The sequence below is a fragment of the Vidua chalybeata genome, chromosome 3 (assembly GCF_026979565.1).
Source record: "Vidua chalybeata isolate OUT-0048 chromosome 3, bVidCha1 merged haplotype, whole genome shotgun sequence".
Lineage (NCBI taxonomy): Eukaryota > Metazoa > Chordata > Aves > Passeriformes > Viduidae > Vidua > Vidua chalybeata.
The window spans coordinates 64,198,559-64,222,443 of NC_071532.1; the positions used below are offsets into that span (position 1 = coordinate 64,198,559).

Genomic DNA, 23,885 nt, shown 5'->3' on the forward strand with positions numbered 1-23,885 from the left:
TAACACTGTACAAGTCTCTGAGAAGTCAGAATGTGTCTCAGTTTCTATGACACATTTATTACAGCTGTGTCTTAAGTGATTTTGGCCATTATTTTGGGATAATTTTGTGTAAATACTGACGTTTTTAATGGTAACTCTTATTTATAATCTCAGTTATGTTAGATAATTCAAAGAAAATACTTACTTTGTACTTTTTCCAAACCATAAATGCTGTAGATCTGGTTATATTGACTCCAGTTTGAAGAAATAGCTGATAATGAGCAAACATACTTTAAAGTAAGAGTAACAGATTTTGGAACTCATTAAATTACTATGATTCCAGGGTTTTATTGTGGGATGGCTTTTAATTTGCTGTTTAATTTGGGGAGTCTAATAACTGAACACGCATTTGATTATACAGCCTCTCACAGGAGCATGTCACAATATATTTTGCTGTGGGGGAATTTAATCTTGTCAAGTCTTGTGGTTTAGGCTCATAAAAGCTGGAGGTTTTCAAAGTTCTTGGTCCATTACTTTTTGCAACAGGAGCATAATAAGAATTAGACTCATTTAATTTTAGGTTTCACATTACCCAAGTTTCATTTACTTTCTTTACTTCTTCCTGTAAATAGCATTTTGTCTTGAAAGGGGCATATTGAACTTTCCATAGTTTTAACATACTTTTACCTCTGCCTTTCAAAAATACCACGTTATATCTAACCTACAGTTTCAGAATGGATAATTACCATGTTACAAATTAACTTTTTTTCCTGCCTGTGCAAGAAATTTTGGAATCAGAAAGTTAACTGTAGTAAGGATAATTTACTAGAAAATTTTCAGACATACAAGAAGGTTTCCATATGCAAAATGGTTGTTTTTTTTCTTCATATCTTTTATTGTATCAGAACTGTATGCAAAGAGATTAATAGCATGTGAGGACTATTTTTTTTTTTCAATACAGCTGTGCCTTTTCCATACCACTGTTTGAATTGGATAGATATTTAATAGAGATTGAAAATATAGCGTTGGTAGTAGGGAATTAAGCTTTCCCTCTGTAAGAATCTGTATTTTATCCACTACAGCTGGAAGAGAGAGAATTCCAGACCATAGTGTAAAAGGTGGATAACTTAACTCTTGGAGAAATGGATTTGTATTAAGTTCCTCCTGAATGCAGTACACAAAAGGTAGTCTCTGAGAGTTGTAGTGACCTGGATCACAGAATCACAGACTTGCTTAGGCTGGAAGAGGCCTCAGGAGGCTGCTTAAATCAGTCAGTGCTGAATTAAAACCAGGTTGCTTAGGGCTCTGTCCAGTCAGCTCTTGAATAGCCTTTAAGGATGAAGATTCCACATTGTCTCTGGATAATGTCATTTACTGCTTAATTATCCTCATAGTGAGCTTTTTCTTTATATTTAGACAGAACCCTCGCTGTTACCGTTTGATTGTAGTCTCTCATTGTTCTGCTGTACACCTTTGTAACAAGACTGGGTCCACTTTCTCCATAACCACCTCCTAGGTAGTGGAAAAATATTAAGTCCCACAAAGACATTTCTTCTTTAGCCTGAGCAAACAGAGGATATCTGTTCCAGTTCAGAGGATATCTGTTCCAGTCCCAGCCTTCTTAGTGGTAGCTCTCTGCTGAGTATGAGCAAGTTTATCAACATGTGTCTTGTACCAAAGCTGAATGAGCTGGAGGAGGCGACAGAATATGCCCTCCAGGTGATGTGCAGTAAGGGCCAAGTGGAAGGCACTGATCCCTTCCCTCAAACTACTGGTGCTGCTACAGCCCAGCTTGCTGCTGGCACTCAATGCTGGCGCACCATACTGCTGGTTCATGTTTAGCCTACTGTCAACGAGGTTGTGCAAAGCAGAGCTGTGGACCAGTATGGACCAGTGTATGGGTTTGGTTCTTCTTGTGTCAAGGACCTTGCGTTTGTCTTTGCTGAATTTTGTGTGGTTTCTCTTGACCTGTACTTATAACCTAGATAGGCCCCTCTGGATGGCAGCCCATTTCTTTCAATGTATGGTATCCTTTCCACTGTGTTGCCTTCCACCTTTTATTCTTCCCAGCTTGGTATCACCCACAAACTTCATAAAGATGCTCCTCTGTCTCCTCCTCCAGAACTGCTAAGGTACTGAAATGAGCAGGTCCTGGAACGCCTTAGAAATTTTGCCCTGAACTAGAACTGCCTGAGATACTGCAGTAGGGCTGTAAAATTGTGGATTTGTTACACCCTGGTTTTAATTTGTGGGAAGATGTATTTAAAACCCATTTGAAAGGCGTGAAGCCTATATAAAATTAGGAAGAGAGGGAATCCAGCTTCTCTTTCTGCAATTCAGATTTTTACACCTGAAATAGTGGTATACTCTATACCAGTAGTATTATACAATTATTTATCAAAACAATATAAGACCAGGATCTCTGCTAGATAATTTGTAAATCCTGATTTGACAACAAATGTGGCCGATGTGTGTACTTTATGTTGAGAAAGTGTCTAGAGGTTCGCCACTTAGTTGTATAATTCCAGTTCATAAAGGTTGAATTCAGAAATTAAATGCTCATCACTACAGGTGCAATTTTCTAATATGTATTGATGCATCTCTGATTTGATTTAAAAATAAGCTACAAGGAAGTGGTATTGCCTATCTTGAAGTATAGGAAGGGTTATGCAATCATACAGGGCTGAAGGGCTGAAAAAACAGGTTTAAATATAGCTACCTAAACTGTAGAAAAATACAACATAGAGTATGCTCACCTGGGAATGCTGCTGACTGGTGCTGGAAAGCTGAATGAGCAGACACAGATAAAAATGTTAATTAAAAAAAAACCCAAACCAAACACTTTCAATCAAAGAAATTATGCCCGTAAAGTGTACTAAGCTGATTTGAGTTTTTAAAATTATGTTACTCTGATCTACAAATTTCTGCCACTTCTATTTGTTGCACATTTGAGAGGTGGCATCTAGCTCTTGTATAAAGCTAGGTATTAGTTCTGCTTTCATACCAGTAATGCTAAGTGGTTCCTCACAGAATGCACATAGGATTATTGTTATTCTAACAGTATAGCTTTGTTATGAATAAAATAATTTTCTTGAGCTAAAATGCTACTCAGCTGATTAAATGCTTAAACACATTTTTGCTGGTGCAAAGCACCATCAACACTTAAATGTGGTTGGTAGTTTAACTAGATCATTGTATAGAGACCAAATATGTAGTTTTTATCTCTGATATGAGAAATTATTCTAGAAGACAAAAAATAAAGTGCTTTTCCCTTTTTTTCCCTGTAAATTGCACCTAGTAATTCTATGTCAATCCATTCAAGAGTTTCATAATGAAATATGCAGTGAATTCAGATATGGTTGCTCCTTTCCATTCCTCTTAGCTCTATAATGGGGTTTTAACGCTTTTCTTAAAAACATTTTACTGCTAAGAAAGCTTCAGCCAGGGCCAAAATAGCTGGAATTTTTTTTTTTTTTTTTGAAAGCATAAGCATTCTCTTTTGTCTGTCTGTCTTGTGCAACCTTCAGTTCTGGGCACTGAAACATACAGGTTAAGATTTGTATTCTTCTTACCTGTTTCTTCTTGTGATATGTTTTTTTTCAGTAAACTGAAGGATTCTCATTGTGGATAGGCTTTTCTATATTTGAGCAAATACTGGTTTTCCCATCTTCCTTATTTTTCAGTAACATCCACATGCTGATGTGCATTGACATTAACAAAATCAGGAAACACTGCTTTCTTTCCCCAGCACAGGGATTACTGGCCTGCTCCACAGCCTGGGTAATCCTTGCATTAGAAGTTTTGCTGTCAAATGGATGCTGGAAATTTCTACAAGAAATAACCTGCACATATCTTATATCAGTTTCCAGAAAGAAGGGAGATAAACTTTCAGCACAGAATCATTTTACTCAGCTCCCTGTCATTTGATACTGTCCTGAACACCCTGTCTAAAGGCTTGTCTGACAGAAACAGAGTGGAGGTAAATTTCAAGTAACTCCTTCCTAATTTGCTTTGGTGATTCTTGTATTCAATAATACTAGTAAGGCTACCATGACATCTAGTGGATGGTAAGAGATGTTGGGCAAGGTTTAAAAAGCACTTAAAAATCTAAAATGTGGAAATCCAAAAGAATAAAAAGAGAAGTCATACCAAGGAGGGAGAAAAGAACAGAGGGCACCCTGGTATGCAGTCCAGGGTAATGTTTTATTATTATGCCTCTTGAATATGTAGATACCTGTTTTTCTCAAGGAGCGTGCTTTCTTTGACTGAAAATTTCGACGTGTTAATACAGCTCTCAAAACTGTGGTCTTAATGGGACTGTGCTGTAACTCGTGCAGGCCTCACAGAGAATTAGGGGAGATTTGGGAGTTTCTGCCTAGATCCATTGTGTGCATCCTGCCACTCACCACTTTAGAAGAATTGGTGCTCCTGTAGTCCAAGTGGGAAACCTATGCCTTAAAAAGTTCAGAAACTGCTTCACATGAGCATGTGGATAATCATAGTCTGGACTCACTGCAGACCTCAGAGGGCCAACCAAGGTGCTTCCCCTGGTTTCATGACTTTCTACTTCTCAGTAAGGAATCCCTCTTGTTCTGGGTTCCCTATTCTCTACAGAGATGTGATCTTGGTGATGAGTTGGCCCATTTGTTCTGTCCACATTGGTCATTGGAGTGTTGTCTGAAGCTTGGACATGAAAACAAATGCCTAACATTAATCTGTTCATTACGAGCCTTTAGTTTTGGTGAGCCCATTCAGCCCAGACCATGCCTTCATCATTATTTTACTCTTTGTTTAAAAGATTCTGAATATAATGGAGGAAATTAATTAAAGACCATTTACGATTAAAAGCTACTCAGCAAAGCAGGCAAATAAAAGCAACAGAACAAATCCGTGTTTTCGAAGTATTTCCAGTAGGACATACTAAGAATACTAACAAGTGTGTGTTTGTTCTCTGTTTTATAATAAATGTCTTGCTGGACCTTTTAATCTCTTTTGATTCCTTAATTTTTTTTCTCCCATGGTGTTTTGTTTAATTCAGTTAAAATATATATCTAGGCTAATGTTTAATATTCAGTTAAAATATATATCTAGGCTAAGCTGATATTTTCATATACAAAGAAACCTGTCTACCTGATGCTAAACTTCCCCAAAACAAAATTTTAATACTATATTTATATATGTTTTTCCCTTCAGTGTAAGATAAAGACTTTGGCAAGTATCTAGCTTTAAAACACTTCCCTTAGCCTTTTGGTCTGTACGTGCTCAAGTAGCTTTTGCTTTGCTTTTGGTTCAAAACCAATGAAAACAGTAGACCCTGGAAGGAATGAGAGAGAACTGATCAGGTGGGGCAATATTTGTTTGAGATTCAGCAGATGATTGAAATTATAGATTAAGGGCAGTGATACTTCTGTGCTCCAGGAAAAATTAGTTAAGGTGTGTCTGTAATCTTTAAAATCCTGACAGCATTATGACAAATAAATGAATGAAGTCTGAGTCACTTTCCAAAACCTTTAAAAATTATCGGGACATTCAAATGCACTTGTTTTTCCCCTGACCATTGAACTTGCAGTTTGTTGGATTAAAAGTTTGTATTCTAAAATCCAAACAGATACAAATCTGCAAAATACCTAGGCCAACCCTTGCCATTCTATGATTTTGCCTAGAAGTATGATAGATTCCTAGAACTGGAAAAGAGAAAAACTCCATCTTTTTAAAGCAACAGGATAAGTTTCCAACCCTCTGGCATCCTGGAGATAGCACCTTCACTTTGGGGTTGCTCCGAAACCAGGAGGAAATCTGGATCAATTAGATCCCAGAGATTATTAATGATTTCAGAATGCCTTATATATACTTCTCTTTCCTCATCAGAAAACTGTTGAGTTTTGAGATAGGGAAAGGACTCTAAATGCTACTTTTTCTTACCAGACAGAGAGGGCAAACTTTGATGTAGCTCTCCAGTTCCTAGCATGTCAAAGCCTCGAGCCAAGTACAAAACGTTGTAGTAGCAAACAGCTGCTTTCCAAATCTCTGCGGAGTCATCTGCCACGTAAGCACTGCGCAGCCAGAGACTGTACATCTGCTGACAAATCAGTCCTTCTCTTCAAAGACCTATCTCGGGGGAGAGTTTTAGGACTGTTGTTGCCATTATTAGCTGGATAAAATGGGCTTATGCCAAAGGTCCCTTTGGCTTCTGTGCTAGGCACTTCAGAAACTCATTTCCTTTATTGATGTCTGATGGGTGCGCATAGGATTTCTTCTTCAGAAAGGTAAGTAGCATCTCTGGGAGATCATTCTTAAAATGAGACAAAGACTGTGTAGCAATCTAGATCTGCTTTGATAAAACAGATAAAGCAGGAGCTTACACAGTTAGGGTCTCAGGTTTTACACAAGAATTCCTGTTTGCCAGCAGTATTTTGAAAATTTAGTAAACCATATAGCCAAGTCAGATTGTGACACAATATGACATTGAAATGTCAGTGAGGGAAAAGTGTTACATAACTGCTCTTTGGGTGATATTAAGACTGGTGCTGAAATTAAGTGTCAAGCCTCTCTAATCTAGCTGAAAGTAATTTTTAATTCAGAGAAACCACAAAACGAGAAGAACTTCCATGTATTCAAGAAGTTCATGTCCTGCAGGAAACAAGGTAACTGAATGAAAATGTGAAAATATCACTGGTGCAGTAAAATGTCCTGCTTGAGGAAAATGACACCATTTTGTCACCAGGAATGGCCCCTGTGACAGCTGTGATAGGAACATAAACAACTGTTCATTACAACAAGCAAACACAAAGCTTGAATAGCTTCAAATCACTAAATTTGTTCTTTACTGCAACACACATTTGCCCAACTAAACTGAAAACTCAGCTCTTCTAGGAGAGATGTTGAAAAAGAGCTGAGAATTTCAGTCTTGTTCCATATATTGTTTGCAAAGTCTTTCAGTCCTGCTGAGCAGCCTGCAATGATCAGTGGGTTCTAAAGATGCTGCGTATAAAGATGTAGATTCTATTCTCTGCTGCACCTCTGCTCTTCCTCTGGGTCATGATGAAGCTTTCTCGGTTGCATCTGAGGCTTAGCTTTGCATGTGCTGAGGGTGGAGAAGATAAGAGTTCTACTGAAAAATGAGATAGCAAAATCAAGTGAAATCAGGTTAGCTAATACATATATACCAACTAGAGGTGTGTTTTCAGCAGTTTCTGTACTTTCAAGAAGTAAATTAATTCACTTGTACACCCCATAGGTTTCAAAGAGAATTGATCAAAGGTTTCTTATACCACAGTAACATCACAAATGAAAGCTTGAATTCCAACCTGTAGAAATAGAGTGATAGTTAAACCCACCTGCTTCCTTGTTTTTTAATCATCACTTTTCCCCATCATACATATACAGACAGCAATAATTATGCCTGCTTTCTGTTTGGTTCTTAATAGTTTCTTTATCCAGAACATGGATGGACCTTGCTATGAAAGTACTCATAATGATGTCTGGAATTTTTATGAAATTTCTTAATAACACTTAAACCAGTGCTGTTTTGAAGTACTGCATTCTGAATGTGTTCTGCATACTTTTGAATATAGAGCTGCATCTGATAAAATTGCTGCACGTTTTGCTGGAATGAGCCCCTATTCCAATTAACTATCCTATATTATTCTGTTTTTACTTGGAACTTCTCTTCAGTGTGGTGCAATGAGAACTTTTCTGCTTCAGGTGTAAAATCTTAAGTATTTCTTAGCTGTACCACAGTGCTGAATAGATGCGTCCTCCAATATGAAGTCCCAAATGTTCTAGAAAGTGAACATTTATTTAGCAGGAGATCATTCCTGCTGATAAAAGCTTCCCCCCTAAATAAACCAAATAGATGGGAAAGCACAGAAAAATTGGGTGGATTTATTCAGAGTGGCAGTGTCAAAGTGTGGTGTTGGAATCAGAGCTGTTAGATGCTGGTCTCCTGCCTTGTCTGCTGGAGTATGATGCCTCCTAGTGTTCCACTCTTGCATAGATTAATGTTTATAACTCTGTTACAATTTTAATGAGCTCATTTTGGATATTTCATAATAATGTATTTTTATTTTGTACCTTTTTTTAGATTCTTGAGACAGAATAACAATTTCTTTTTTTATTTTGGCAAAGTGTTACTTAATAGTTCCCACCTACAGGCTTTCTGGCTGGTGTCAAAATACCTGCTGTCTCCTGGAGAAAGCCATCTTCTTCACCAACCTGTGATAAAAGAGAAAAGTGGTCACGCTGGATTTAAAATTGCTCTCACTTAATTTCTGAATACTCTTTTCTGTGCATGTGTTTGTGCTTATCTACATGATTCATATATATAAACACACAGGCATTTTCATATATATATGAATTGTGTATATTCGTATGATCAATAATATTTCACAGAGCATTTTCTTGGCATATGGGAAGAATATGTTTGGATTTTTTGCTTTTCATTAGTAATCACCACTAGTATAAGTACATTAAGTCGTTTTATTGCTGGAGACTTTCAGGAATAGTCTTTTATGTATGCATTTGGTTCTGAATTTTAAGAAAGATAAATGTAGTATTTTAATAGAAATGTCTTCATTAATGACTAAACTAATTTTCTGCCCTTTAACAGTGAAAATTTATCTTTAATATGATGTACTTATATGCTTGTGATATTTGAGACACAGCTGATCGTTGATTGTGGCCTTATATAACATCTGTTCATGTACTTAATGATTTCTTCCCAAATTTTTTTTGCCATAAAGGAGAAGAGAAAACAAGTGGATAACTTCAAAAATGTTCAGTTGTGTAATATATGTCTGTATAGTAACATTATGTTAAAGAGATAGTGCTGTACTCTATGTCAGAAACATGACATGGTAAACCACATCATTCTGTTCTGTGTTCAGTAGCTTACAGATTAAGTCAAAGCAACATATTCATATTTTTTCCAGATGGCTTTCAACTTATTTTTCTCTGATCAAATTAAAATTAATGTTCTATGTTTACCCTTCCTTCCTTATCCCTTTTTCTTTTACTTAGTTGATTTCTGAATGTTTCCCTTTATTCCTGTGATCTTTCCTTCATAGCGGCACTGTCTCGGTGAAGCTTTGCATAAATCTATCAGCAATGTAAGTGATTTGCACTTACAGCTTGTGAACAGGGCATGCTTGCACTAATCAACCTGCATATCCTGCAGTACTGCTTTACAGCTTAAGCCCATGAAATGGGAGACATGGTAATACTTGAGACGAGAACATGTGCTGCTATCAAAGCTTGTGTAGTGCATCCCCTCATCTGTGTGACTGTGTGCGCATCACTGGCATCGAACACTGTGTACGTGGTCATAACATGAGCAGCGTCTTTATGTCATTGTTAACGCAAGCAAGCTTGTGGGCAGTGCAGATGTGTATTGCAGAGCTTTCTACAAAGCATGGGATTGATGCTCTATTATAATTTGCAATTTTGCAGTGTAACTCATATTTGTAGCAAAACTGTTCTTTCTTTTTTTTTTTTTTTTTTCTTTTAATTCTCTCACTGATGTTTTTAATGTGCTGAAAACCTGGGATAAAAGTATGGAAATTCAGAGAATAGTTTACAGCTGTTTTCTTTTGAATCCTTGGTACAGAGGTGTACAGAAAGGGTAGTCCAAAGACATACAAAAGAGGCACTGATGTTCTCAAAATGTGCTTTTAGGGATATCAGTCTATGCACCAAATAATCAAAATAATATTTAAAATCACATACTCCTCTAAAAAGACTGATATTTTAAACTTTTTTGTACTTTTCAACATCAAAACAAATTATTAGAAGGGTAAACTAATCTGACTTGCTTGCTAAAATCATTTAATCCTCATTGTCCTTTATTTTCTGTATAGTCTATTGATGCAAATAGACATCTCCAGACATTGACTCATTTCAGTCTGTGGTTTTGCAGTCACTTTAATCTGGTGGAAGGATGAACTGCTCTTGCTTATTCCTGTTCTCTTTGAAGATGGCTTCCTGCCTAGATGTCAGACTTCTCTTGGTCATCTCAGTTAAAATGTTTTCTGCATTTCCAAGACACAAATAAAACCATAATAATTTTGCCCTTGTCCATGCTCAACATATTTATAAATTATATACTGATAATTGTCAGAATTTGGAGCAGGAACTTAAGTGAGAGATAGATTTAACCTCAAGCCAAAAATACATTTTTTCATATTATTTTAATAAAAATTTGCCTAAGTTACCGTGGTTGACTCCATTTTACTGTTATCATGAAAAGCTTGTTAGAGTGTAATCATTAAATTACCTGAGGTTCTGCAGGGCTGGGCAGGACTTCTCCTAGAATTGTACCTCCTGGTGGCCAAGGTGAACAGGACAGGAGAGTGGTGAGAAACCTGAGGGACAGAAACATGTTTGAAGGGACCAAGTAAGAATGGGCTTACAGACGAAGATAAGGACCAGGTAGGTATGAGGTCACAGAAAGATGGGAAGGAGAGAAGGGCACAGTAGTGCAGTAGTGAATGTGGGATGAATTAGAGTAGATGGGGATGTGAGCAGACCAAAGGAAAGTTTAGGTAAAACAGCTTTGTAGCTTTTTTTTTTTGGAGAAGGAAGACAGTCACATTCCAGTATGAGAAGAAGATGCATATATGAAAATTCAGAGCTGGCCATGCTGGCAGGTGCATGGTGCAAACTCACCACTTCAGTGGTGTGAGTTTCTAGGGGTGGAGAGAAATAATACAGTATATATTATATATAGATATTAAATAAATTAAATAACTCACAGTGAAGGTAGATTATCAGTAGAGTTACACTGGTGCTCAAAATATTTTCTTTTAAAGGTTGTTGATAAGTAAGATTGGAAACTTTGCAGCTTATAAAAGCTTATTCAGAATAGAATAGCTGTAAAAGGTCAAGGGACTTGACAATAAAATATCAGATTAAAGCCAGTGTAAATGCATAAATAAATGCAAAAGATACGCAAGGAAAGAAAAATTGTAACTTTTTCTGTAAAATGATGAGCCTTACCTTGACTTGTTACAACTAGAAAATAGGTTTGAGGACTATGATATATAATTCTAGGAAAACATCACCTCAGTGCTCTGTAGGAGTCTCAAAAGCAAATAAAACTTTAGGAATATAGGAGAGAAACAGAGAACGTAACATGTAAAACCATATAAATCACTACATAAAAACAGAGTTTACTCTCATGTTCAATAACTTGTGCTGCTTTGGACTCCTCATCTTAAAAAAGAAGTAGTAGAAAAGGGGTAAAAGTAGGAAAAATGTGATCATAGATATGAAATAACTTTCATACAAGGAGAAACTCGTTAAGGCAAAGCAGTTCAGTATGGCAAAGTTTGTAAGGAGGGAAATGGAGAGCTATAGAAACATGAGTAGAGTACAGCGAATGAAAAGGGAACTCCTTTTGACTCTTTTCCATTACAAGTACTGAAGATCATTGTGTTAAATTGGCATGTCTGCATGGAACTTGATGCAGGATATTATGCATACTAAAAGCTTTTATGGGCTCAGATAATGGTTGTTATCTCTTCTATAAGTCTGCTCCAAAATACCTCTTCTGGTTTAAGAAAGATTGCTAATTCCAGGTGGACTACAGAGTCAAACTCCCTACGTTTACGCTTGGCCTTTTTTTTTTCTAGGGTAATCCTGGCTGGTCCTTTCTGCAGGCAAAACCAGAGATCAGACAAATTTTTGGTCTGACACTATACAGTTTTTATATGAAATTTATATTTAATGTAGTTAGTAAAAGGTTTTGCAGAACGTAATGTAGGCCTTCCCTACACTTCTTTAATAGTAGCTAATCTTTTTCAAAGGTATCTGAAGTACAATACTATTTATACAGTGTATAAAGGTAGAGTGTATATTCCCAGACGCAAAGACCTTGTGAATCTGAAATACAACAAGCTATGCTTATTTCATTTAAATTAGTTTGATTTTTGTTTCCTTTTGTTTTACTTCTAATTTTTGTTTCTGTAGCTTTTTTCTTTCAAGTCTGCTTAAGCTGTGTCCTTCTGAAAAAAAAAAAAACTTAACCCATGTGTTTGGCAGCAATATTCATGCTAGAAGTTGTACTTGGTATGCTGCTATTAATTTTTTGCTAAGTGGTGGATTTAATGTTCTCTAACTCAGTAACTTGATGTGCAATGTCGTTATGAATTTGACATAATTAATTTTAAGATATGCTGAATCAAATGACACTATCAGACTTTTATTTATAATTCCTTATTATGCAATGCTCTGAGGCTTGAAAAGTATCCTTACTGATTCAAATTCTTTGTCACTTGGCAATTTTATTTTCCTTCCTCTGAATCACTGTAGCAAAATTCTCTTTTGGTTAAATCTTGTTTCTAGAACTGGAGGGTATCTCATGGCTTTAAAGGGAATACAGGTTTAGTACTTTCAGTGTGAAAAGATGCTATCTGATGTGGAGAACAAAGTATAATATTATTATAAAAAGGAAATGGGACTAAAAAAGGAATAGAATGTACTATAATACTTGTTGGATGAAAAGCATAGTTTGTAAAATCAGGTATTTCTAAGAAAATGAGTTACTTGTGACTCAGATTGATTTTTATGTTTGTTTCCAAGACCTAAACATTCTCATAGTCTTACTGAACTAACAGAAAAGTGCATGATGGGAAATCCATCAAGTGTTACTTTTTTTTTTGATGTTGAGTGGTACTGTTTCTTTCTAAATGAGAAAACCACTAGTAAGGTAGGACCATAAAATACAAAAATATATAAAAACCAATCTAGATGTCACAGGCTGTCCTCCCCTATTTCAAGTGCAATATTATCCTTGCAGAATGGGTGTTCCCCTGAAGAATAGTTTAACAATCAAGTGTTTGATTTCAGACCTTGATAGTGTCATTTTTATTGATCTTTTATATAAAACCTAAATAATCTTTGATAATTTGGCCATTAAAAATTGTTTTACAGGTAGTGTCGCAGTATGAACTAACCAGTATTATAATCCTTACAAAACCACTAAAATGTCATTATATCTCTGATTATATACATATGACATTAACAACAAACTCAGTAGATGGATGACATTGCTTGTCTGTCTTTTAGCTAACACTCTTGCTCTAAAATTTCAAATGTTTTCTGCTTCTGATTGTTATCTTTACAGCTGATGCTGGTATTAATGACTAATGAATATTTGCTGTTCTGTTGTGGGTTAGATCTCCTTACTGAAGCAGAATCTGGAGATGCAGCTTTCCCAGTCACAGAGCTCTTTGCAACAGCTACAAGCCCAGTTCAGTCAGGAGCGACAGAGACTGACTCAGGAGATCCAGGAATTAGAAGAAGAGCATCAGCAAAGGCATAAGTCACTTCAGGAAGCCCATATCCTTGCCTTTCAAAACATGGAAGAAACAAAAGAGCAAGAACAAAAGGCATGTTCATATGGTTATTCCAAATTCTGTAGAGAATATTGCCATTTTAGCATTTTGCGTTCACAGTTGGAATTAGTAAAGAATCTGCATAACTACAACATTTCAGCTGATGTATTGTAGTACTGTTATCCAGTTGCATCTGAACAAGATATATTGAAAATATTTTCTAATACTGGCATTGTTTCATGTCTTGCTTTATATACATATATAGCTGTATATATATATATATATACGTATGTAAAATTATTATCAACACATTAATTTCTTTATGGTAGATTGACATTGTTACCCTTAATATTACATACATTCTTGTTTTGATTTTGAGTAGGAATTTTCCATTGTAGTTAAGTTTGCATGTATTTTCTGTCAGTAGACTAATTTGAAATATCTTTTATATTTTTCTTATTTTAAAAATTGTGTTAGCTATGTTCTGTGACTTGCGAGATAATTTTCATACCCCACTCAAGACACTTTTTCAAAACCTTGACAAAGCCAACTTTAGAATTGGAATTTTGGTAGTGCATGGTGCGTGAGCGGGAGGTATCTTAAGGTTTTTTAAGGTCAGCTCCAGAGTGTGCCTTTGCAATCAGTTTTCACACTGTGTGCCCTGAAGATCAGAAGATATGTATCAGGAACATTATGCTTCATACAGTTCCATAGGGAGTAAACATGTGTGTCCTTAGGGAGCAGAAGTCCCTAAATGTGTGCACACTAAACCCATCTATGAATCTGCACCTTACTACATTGCTTGCTTTTGTAGATATATCCATGGATTGATTTTTTTCGCTTTTCCAGCTGTGAGCCAAATGGGTTTTGTGCACAGATAATCTTGGTAACCATCAGCTACTGAAAAGAAAAAATATGTTAGGAGGATAAGAAAATATGAGTAATACTAGAGTGCTTTTTTTCTAGAGTATGTCAATGCCTGCTTTTTGTTTCCAGTTGTTTATTGTGTAATATTTTATAAATTTTTTCAGTTGGCGTAGAACAAATATTATCAATTTTGATTTCATAGGAATTAGAAGAACGTTTACAACAGAAGCACTCGGAAGAGCTTCATGCACTTAAAGAAACACATAAACAAGCCATGGAAGGCTTTAAATTGGAGATGGAACAGGAACTTCAGACTCTACGATTTGAGCTGGAGGATGAAGGAAAAGCTATGTTAGGTATACTATTTTCAAATTTTAAAATGGGTCCAAAACCATTATTATTACTCATGCAAATATACTTGCATGTGTGGTTTTGTGTGTATATTATAACACTGTAGTGTCTCTCTGAGTCATTCACTGTTGACCTAAATGTTGACCTGACCCTTAAGGCTCTTTTGGAAGGAGTAAGCAACCAGAGTTCCTGATGGAGAGCTGGTGTTTTCAGAAAGCAACAGGAATAAAATACAGAACAGTTACTTAGCTGATGTAAAGTGTATTTTAGATCAGCAGCAATACTAGATGGAGCTGGACTGTTGCTGTTAATTAACAGCAACACGTCCAAATTAAACTTTTCTCTTTGTTCATGGTAACCAGCTTCCTTGCGCTCAGAGCTCAACCACCAACATGCAGCAGCAATTGACCAGCTGAGACACAACCATCAACAAGAACTGGTAGCTGCCAAAATGGAGCTTGAAAGAAGCATAGAACTTGGCAGGCGACAGGTAGGAGGCACGGCTGGGATCTGGCTGTAAAATGGCATGATGAATATTCATTTTTCCCTTTGCTGAAGGCAAGAACTGTTGTGAACAAACAATAAACATGTAATCCTTCAAAATCATCCAGCACCAACAGCTAATGTGTTCCTACCAGTTTCCTAAATTTCCTTCCTTAGCTTTTTCTGCCTCCTACAAACCTTGTTCAAAGCCTAGAAAAGGCTCCCATATCCAGGTACTTTCCTCTCAGAACTGCACAGCCATGTGGGAGCACCTTGGCTTGCCATGGGAGGCAAGTGCCCATTTTTGCAGAATTGTATTCATCCTCAACTGCCAGCAGGAAGGAAAAAGCTGTTTGTCTTTGAAGCCTAAGAGATATGCCAAAAGAAGTGGTTGCTTATAATGAAAGGATTGCTTCAAACTGAAGAAAAAAGTCCACAAAAAAGCCCCACCAAAACCGAGCCCCCAAGCCAGTATGAACTACCTTTGCTTTCAGTAGCAAACTGATTCATTCACCTTTTATCTTTCATTTTTCATTTTATACACGATCAGTTTTTCTGCTAGTAGCTAAAAATTCAAAGTTTAAGCTCTATTGAAAGCCAGACTCCTGGAAATAAGAGGACCGGAAAATTACCTCTTTATTTGCCTATATAATAGGCTTTTCAAGATTGATTTACTGATACTCCAGCACCAAGGAGAAGGAGTCAGTTCAGAAATATATTAACAGAGGAAACAGAGTTTGTTAGACATAGCCTTTACACAAGAACAGAGACAGTCAAAGATGAGCCCTTTTTTAGCTATTCCCTGCTGGTTTAGCAGTGTGGGCACCAGAGGCAAAAACAAGGTGCTGTCATGCAGGATTTAGGAAGATATAGTTTCAGTCATGGGTTGTTTAAGCCCAGAGTCAGACACCTAAATGAGATGTCAGAAAAAAAAAAAAGTTTAAATTACAAGAACTGGTGTTTGATCCAACCAAACAGGGTGTTCTTTTTGCTTCAGTATAATGATCTGCTAAACGCAGGCTTTGGTTTTACTGAGGGCTAAGCATTACTGAGGCTTCCTGTGTTAGACTGCTCATCAGTTCACAGGATCAAGATTGAATGAGATGGAGAGTGGTCTGATCGGGATGATTATATTTGCTACTTTTTGAAATATTTATATATGTAGGTGCACATTTTCCCTCTTGTTTTTCTTATAATTTTAACATAGTCTTTATATAGGGAGATACATAGTTATTTTTAATTGTCTGCTCTTAAAGATGCTCTATGAAATTTGTGCACTAGGATATATTTGTATTTCCTGGAGGTATGAAGGCACAAAACACAATTATGCATGAAACTACTTGGGAGTATCTGCTGATTTTCTCTGTATGAACTATATGGTCATTAAATACTGTGAAACTGTAAGAAGTGGAATAGATGGAAATAGAAAACTCTGAAAAAGTTGTTTTCATTACAGACATTTCTAAATCAAGAAGGCTCGTTATCAAAGCCATTGGAATGGGCTCCAGCTGGGTTTCCCAGATCTTAACTTCATTAGAATTTCTTATGCAAAAAAAAAAAAAAAGACCTTTCCTGATTTATTATACACAATATAAATAAAACATAAACTATTTAACACATATTCTGCTGTAAGATATTTATGACCTGTGTATATATTTGTAAGATAGGAGACTTCAGAATCAGTTTTTGTTTGTACAGGGCATACATCTTGAGCAATTTTCTCCCACTGAATGGGCCTGTAAGGGAGAAAAATGTTTCTCTGGACTGTATGCTGAGGCAGAGAAAGTGAAAAGCCCAGGCCCTGAATCTTAGTGATACCTGTTTTTTTTTTTCTTGTGTGTGGGGGCAAAAGGAAAATGTGATGAGCTACACCAATTTTAACAGGCAGTGATAATCATGGGTTTTAACTCTTCTTGCAAGTGGAAATCATTTATTACATAAGTTTGATTTCTTCTTTCTTTGTACTTGTACACAATAAAAAAGCTCTTTGTTTTGATGATAATTTGTGTCAGCATCAAAAACTGAAAAAGTTGTTTATTGGACGGAAAATTCTGCTCAGCTGTTTTCTTCCAAAAGCAAGTATTGTAGGCATTACTGCTGAGAAACAAATCTGTCTAAAATATTTTTTGCTGCTTTTACTTATATCATAGGAAAAAGAATTTTTGTGCAGAATATCAGATCTACAAGATGAACTGAGACACCGAGACCATCATATAGCTGAACTTGACAAAGAGATTCTGCATCTTCATGAAAATATAAGTGCATTGACGAAGGAATTAGAGTTTAAAGGGAAAGAAATTCTTAGAATACACAGTGAATCCAACCAACAGATCAGGTATGAATTTTTCCACTCTAAATTCAAACCTGTATTGTTTCACTTACTGTTTTACATTAAAAAAATTACCATTTGCAATTTTAAATTTATCCTCTTAAGTCATTTTTCATATCATTTAGTCTTCTTTAGTAAAGCTATGCCCTTTACTGGTAAAGTTAGTGACTATGCTGTGCAGTTAAGTGACATTTCAGTGACACATTTTGGCATATTTTAGTAGCAGTTCACTCAAGTATTGGTTTTTGATGTTTTTTTCCTCCAAATTCATTATGTTTGTTTATTTTAAAAAGCATTAAAGGAGATGCATTTTCCATGAAATAAGCTAGAAGATTGGAGAACAGTAAGTAGTAGGCTTTGATGATTTAGTAATTCCTTCTGTATTGTCTGATGTTATGTAAGAGCCATTAGAAGCATGGCAGAAAATCATGATGAACAAAAAGTCTGATTCTAGAATAACTCTTTTTTTAACAAAAACTAAATTAAACAGGATGCATGAGCAAGATTTAAGCAAGAAACATGAGAAAGAGCTGGATGTCTTGACAGCAGATCACATCAGAGAGAAACAAAGCATGCTGGCAGATTTTAATAAGACCCAAGAGCTGCTCAAGGAAATTAATTCAGCTTTACAAATTTCGTAAGTTTTGTTACATTAAAAAAAATTGTATGTAGCTGCGTTTGAGCGAATAGTTTATTCTGGTATCCGTAAATTCCTGAAGATAATACAGAGATGCCGAAGTACAAATACCTCAATAAAGTATGGGTGCTAACCTTGCATTCTTTAGGCAACACAATTTTATAATCTTTAGGGGAATGTAGTGAGGTAAGGGCTTAAGACCAAAAAAATTCAGGTATGAAAGATTAAATCTAGGCAGTTCCTAGAAAACCGGAGAAAACATTATTTCAAGTACTTTATTTCTCAAACTTTAGTACAACTTTTTTGAGAACACAATAAATTTTTCAACAAGTTTATAAACAGTACAGTATTTACTACTACTAAGAAATGAGATTTTAGCATGATTCATGCAAACATATTCGGATTTGGTAGCATAAGGAAAATTAGTGTCTGAAATGGATTGTATGACCATAACAATAAGAAAAGGCTTAAGAGTTTGTCTGAATCTAAATGCCACCAGAGATTAGACTACCTAATGGCGGCAGAAGTGATGTAATAGTCTGTCACAAACCCATGTTTTTCTGTCTTCCACATCCTTCATTCTCTGTCTCTGTGATGTTACCCATTTGGTCACAGTTTCTGGCTCAGGTTTCATAGCACATTGAGGGCTTCCTGCCACGAAGTTGTCACTAAGGAATTTATATTTGCAGCATGGAAGATTTATGGCAGTGAGAAGAAATTGGTACTAGGTTTTTGATAGGAAGCTTTTCCAAATAAGTATTAATTACAAATGGACAGTAAAGCCAAAATTTATCTAGCTTTTTCTGTATAATGAGCCCTCAGAAATTATCTTCAAATAAAATGGTTATAAAATTCTAGTTTTCACGCCCTTGTAATTGTCTATATGCATGCTCTTATGCCCTGATAAATGTGGTACCCTGCCGTTCAGTAAATTAGGTGTAAGCTACCTACTGTTTGCTGCATTTATCTTGCATGAGAAACAGGACTATGAACAGCCACCAGAACTGTTTTGGAACTGTTTACCCCGAATGTTTTCTGCATTAAGTTGTTTGCTTCTCAGTGTCAGGGAATTTTCTGAATTTACCTGGTTTTCTGCTCCTCGCTCTTGCTCAATTTAGAGCTTTGAGGAAGCAACCACTGGCCTAAAATCAGCAAGCATCATTCAGGGTGCCCTGACCTGGCTTTCAGTGTGTTATTTCTCTATTTACATCGAAGCAAGAAGCTGTCTAAAGAGGAAACTACGTAGAAAAACAAACAAATTTCAAAAACCAAAACCAACTAAACAAAACCAACGGGTGGGGGGGGGAAGGGAGGGGAAGCCCCAAAACAAGAACAAAACCCAAAAACACACACACACACACAAACCCCCCAACACCAACCCAGAGAAGCTTTATGCAGCTGTTTCTCAAGTACTCTTCTCAGGTTCAGCCTCACCTAAAGCATGGCCTCATGAATGTTTGTGAAATGGAGAATATGTCTTGGAATAATTGAGAGTGGGTGTCCTTAATTAGGCTCTACAACTGAAGTCTTTAAATTACAAATTATCTATTTGAAACAGAAAAAAAAAAAACAGTTCTCTGAAATACCTGAAAATAAAATGACAGCTGTGTGTAACTATCTACTATACTCTGGGGATCTATGTACAATAGCTTTAACCCAGCATAAAAAGTATGCATAAAAATTAAGCCAGCTGAGGCTATTTCTGTTCTGCTGAGTCAAATGCCTTCTCTGCGAGTAAAAACAATCATAATGTTCTCATTCATATTGTTTATGTAATTACATTATATAATCTCCTCAGAATATCTACAGGTTATTTGAAGGTTATTAAACTATCAATATATTTTAATATTAACTGCTTTTTCAGCTGCAAATCAAAGTAAAATCTCATAGTTGCTTTTGAAGAGAAAATATCTGAAGTGAAAAAATAGGTCTGCTTCCAGGTGTATACAGTTTGTTTAATTCTTGTGGAATTAGGCTTGACCTGATTTAGATTCAGTTTAATTCACAGATTTTTCTCAGAGTTTGATTGGGATTTCTTTTATTTTTTTCCCACTAAGTTTGTTCAATTTTCTGAATCTGTTCTGATACTTGGTTCACTAATCTGCATGAGGGCTGAATATGTGAGAGACGTATTTTAGTACTTTCATTTGAAACTATATTTAGCATCATGAGTATGTTATTAGTTTAAAGGAGACACAATAATTTGAAACTGTCATGTCTTCAAAACTTGTTCTTTAAGTAAAAGGGATATTTATGCAGTTATTTGTACAATTCCTCTCTCAGTTGGCTTATTTCACTTCTCTCCTTTAATGCTTTCCCACAAGGCATTTCAAATTTCCTCTTAGTTTTTTTCTTCAAATGTTTATCAGTTGTTACATTAAATATCCTAATATCCAAATGTTACTCCTTTTGTTTTGCAGCTCATTTCTTTATTTCATCTCTAATGATACTAAGTAGCTTTTGTGGAGAGGAGTTAGTTACCTAGTAGTCTTCAATATTCTTGGGTATCTTCTGTTCTAGTATGTTCCACATGAACTGAGGAAGACACTGTGGTTTTGAATGCCTTATTTTTAGCCTGACTTACAAGAGGCCCTTTTCAAAAATGCAGTAGTGCATGCACAGGAAGGATGTAAGTTTTTAGAATGTTCCCTAGATTATTAGTTGCTGGAGCAAAAGTTACGGTTATTGGGGTTTTTTGTTTCTTAACTATCTAAACTGGAAGGAGAACATAGAAATTAATTTCCTTCAAGGTGGTAAGAAAGTCATCCTCTATTTTTACTCCCTGAACTCTCTTTTCTACTTAGCAAAAATGTAACTATTCACTCATTATTTAACAATGGATCAGGCTAAAGGGGATATTCTTCTTTTCTATAAAGTTTAGAAGAAATGGAAGAAAAATATAAAAACAGAGAATCAAGACCAGAAGACTTGCAGCTTATCTCAGAACTGAAAGACCTAATTGCAGAGCGGGACCAACTCATAAAGAAATTGATTGTAAGACTTCTATGCTCTCTTGGTGTAATATCTTGACAAATACAAAAGTTAATCTGATTCAAAGTGTTTGACATGCATTTAAAAAAGCAATCCTGCTAGCATGTTATTCATATTCTTTGACACATTATTCCTCTGGTTTCAACGACTCATAATAGTCAAACTAATTAGATACAGAGTGTTTCCCAAAATCAAGCATAATACATTACTACAAGAAGTATTTTGGTTCATCCTTTATCAGATGTCTCCTGCCTCCAATCCTGGGACAAGGCAGCCATGTAAGCCATATAAGAAAGTTTCTTCTGTGAGATTTCTAAGACCAAGATCCTGACCCACTGAGCTTCCCAAATTCGGAGCACAACACCTTGACTTGGGTTAGTCTGATTAGATCCCAATTAAGAAGCAAGAAGAAATGGGGAAATCAAAATTGAGTAAATATCAGAATTTAACTATACTGAGTCTTTTGCAATACATAATCCATTAGGCTGTTCTCACTCTCAGGACCACAGGACTGCATAAACAGAAATTATTTCGATCATTCCACATAATAATATATAAACATGAAATGCAATGTTTAGAATTACCATTTTATTTTAAAATGTAAGCATACATTTATTTGAGAACATTTTACAGGCAGATTTGACCACTAACTAATTGAAAATGCATAAAAAGGAGTTTCTGTTGTTATTCCTTTTAGGAGGACAAAAAGTTCTATCAGCTGGAACTAGTAAACAGGGAGACTAACTACAACAAAATGTGTAATGCAAGCCCTAATGTTGGTGTTATTAATCCATTGGTGAAGGTATGTTCCATGGACTTCATTGCTAAAGTAAAGAAAAAGAAATCTAAAGATATAGTAAGAAGAAAAGATACATGTCTATGTGTGTGTGCCTGCATCTATACATAAATCACTCTTAACAGACATGTTCAAAACAAGGAACATAGTTCTCCGTTTGTCTACTTATTTTTGTGTAGGTTTGTTTCTTTTGTGTTGTTGAAAGATCCACTGATGCTGTTGCCCATGTCCTTAAGGACACAGGTCCTTATCACAAAACTGCAAATTTAAAATGGAAAAGTGACAGAAAGGCAATAGAGGGCAGAACTGTATCATGCAACAGACAGCAGTGACACCCCTAACTGGTTTTAATTTTGTAATTTTTCTTGGTTATTATGGAAAGCACAAGGGCACTTAGCACTATTTGGGAAGCACTCAGGGTGGAAGAGCATTAGAAAGACAGGGAGAGGGGACAGTAAAAGGAAGGGAATAAGGGTAAAAAAGGGAAGGGGAAGTATGTGAGAAAGGCATGTAATGAGTCTGAAGGGGGAAAGACATAGAATCAGATGGGAGAAGTGGAATGGCAAACCAGTATGGACAGTGGAGGCTGCAAGAGACTGAAGTCAGTCTCTAGCCTTCTCCGTTACTGTCACCACCTATGCAAGTGAAAGCCCTTCAGCAGCAACCTTTGCCAGTTCTCTCCATCCTGCTGAGTAGCAGCCAGGGAAGGCTACTGTGCACACAGGCATAGTAGCCTTTCTGTGACCTCAAAAGCCAGCAGCATTCCTTCTTGAGGAATGTGAATAGACTGTGGTAGAGTACCTAAATACTCTTCCTTTGCACCACTTCAGGAGTGAGTCCTCTGACATTTCCTTCCTCCTTGTGAAAATGCATAGGTTATTTCACTTGCATGGAAGGGGAAGAGATTTTTGCCAGCCATAGAGACAGAAGAAGTTGGAAGCAGAGGCTAAAACCCAAGGAGCACAACCTGAGCAGCTAGGATGCTCAAGAGCTTCAGTGATCAAGGTTCAGGCTCAAGTTATTTAAAAGGAAGTCTGACTCAATTATTTGAGATCAGGCTGTGTTTTTTAGCCAGCCTTACTGCAGCTTCACATCAGATCAGCATCTTTCACACTTCTGCACAAACTCTACTGCAAAATGTCAGTATTCTCCTATGATTTTCACAAGCGCAGCAGCTCTCCTGAGCTTATCTGGATGCCTAATTTTTATGCTAACTGCATAAAAGAAATTAGTTTGGGCCCATTAGAGACAATACTAGGACTTCCAGATACAATTTCAATGGTTGTTTGAAAATGTTGGAAGTCTGTCTGAACCACCTATTTATAAAGATGTAAAATGTAACCATTTAGTATATAACGTTATGTTTTGTGTGAAATCTGAAGTGTTTGGGAAAAGTACTTCAGCATCAGATTTCCATAGTGATAATTCATGTATTTTTATAATATGCTTCTATCACTTAAAATGTTTCGCCTTTAGGAGTGTCTTGTATGCCGGAACATTCTGATCTTTCATGTCATGAGTTGTGGACTATGTTACTTTATTTTGTCAAAGCACATACTGTGTTATTGGAGAATGAATTACAAAGAAACTGAAAATCTCATTCTCTTTTCTTTTTTTGTAAAAAAAAAAAGACAGAAGTTATGAGTTACTACAGGCTTTGCATATTAATGCAAAATTACAGCCATTGCAGTATGTTTTAGAGCTTCTTTAATTTCTGCAATGGATCTGTTTAGTATATTATTACATTCTTACATCTAAAGTTTCTTAATACTTTGCATGAATTTCATGGAAACAATACACATAGTTTCTCTCCATATTTGACTGCTTCAGAAGCACAGATTGTTTCATAGAGAATATTATATAAATTGTAGTATTTTTCTAAGCACTTACGTGGATAACATACATTTTCCAGAAGTGAGTCACCTGTGGAGCGCACAGATTTAACTCAGTTTGTTTAACACACTGTTTGAATTACAGCAGATATTGTCCTGCAAGTGTATTTTACATACAGTTGGTTACTTTCACCAAACTATTTCTTCTTATTTCTTGTTTCTTCAGCTACTACAGCAGACATGTGTGGGACAATCTCAGTTTAATCCTTTGTAGCTGATGATCATTTGC

At 36.1% G+C, this 23,885-nt stretch overlaps 1 protein-coding gene across 2 annotated transcripts in view; it reads left to right on the forward strand.

Annotated features, from left to right (window-relative positions):
• FAM184A (family with sequence similarity 184 member A) overlaps positions 1-23,885 on the forward strand; it is a 70,413-nt gene that overhangs the window by 41,299 nt on the left and 5,229 nt on the right. Inside the window, exons 10-17 of one of the 2 annotated variants that reach the window (XM_053939579.1) lie at positions 9,045-9,086; positions 13,152-13,364; positions 14,380-14,533; positions 14,891-15,018; positions 17,162-17,346; positions 17,831-17,977; positions 20,854-20,971; positions 21,666-21,770. In XM_053939579.1, coding sequence (XP_053795554.1) covers positions 9,045-9,086; positions 13,152-13,364; positions 14,380-14,533; positions 14,891-15,018; positions 17,162-17,346; positions 17,831-17,977; positions 20,854-20,971; positions 21,666-21,770 — 1,092 coding nt within the window. The remainder of the gene's footprint in view (positions 1-9,044; positions 9,087-13,151; positions 13,365-14,379; positions 14,534-14,890; positions 15,019-17,161; positions 17,347-17,830; positions 17,978-20,853; positions 20,972-21,665; positions 21,771-23,885) is intronic. The other variant, XM_053939581.1, reaches the window with a different exon arrangement.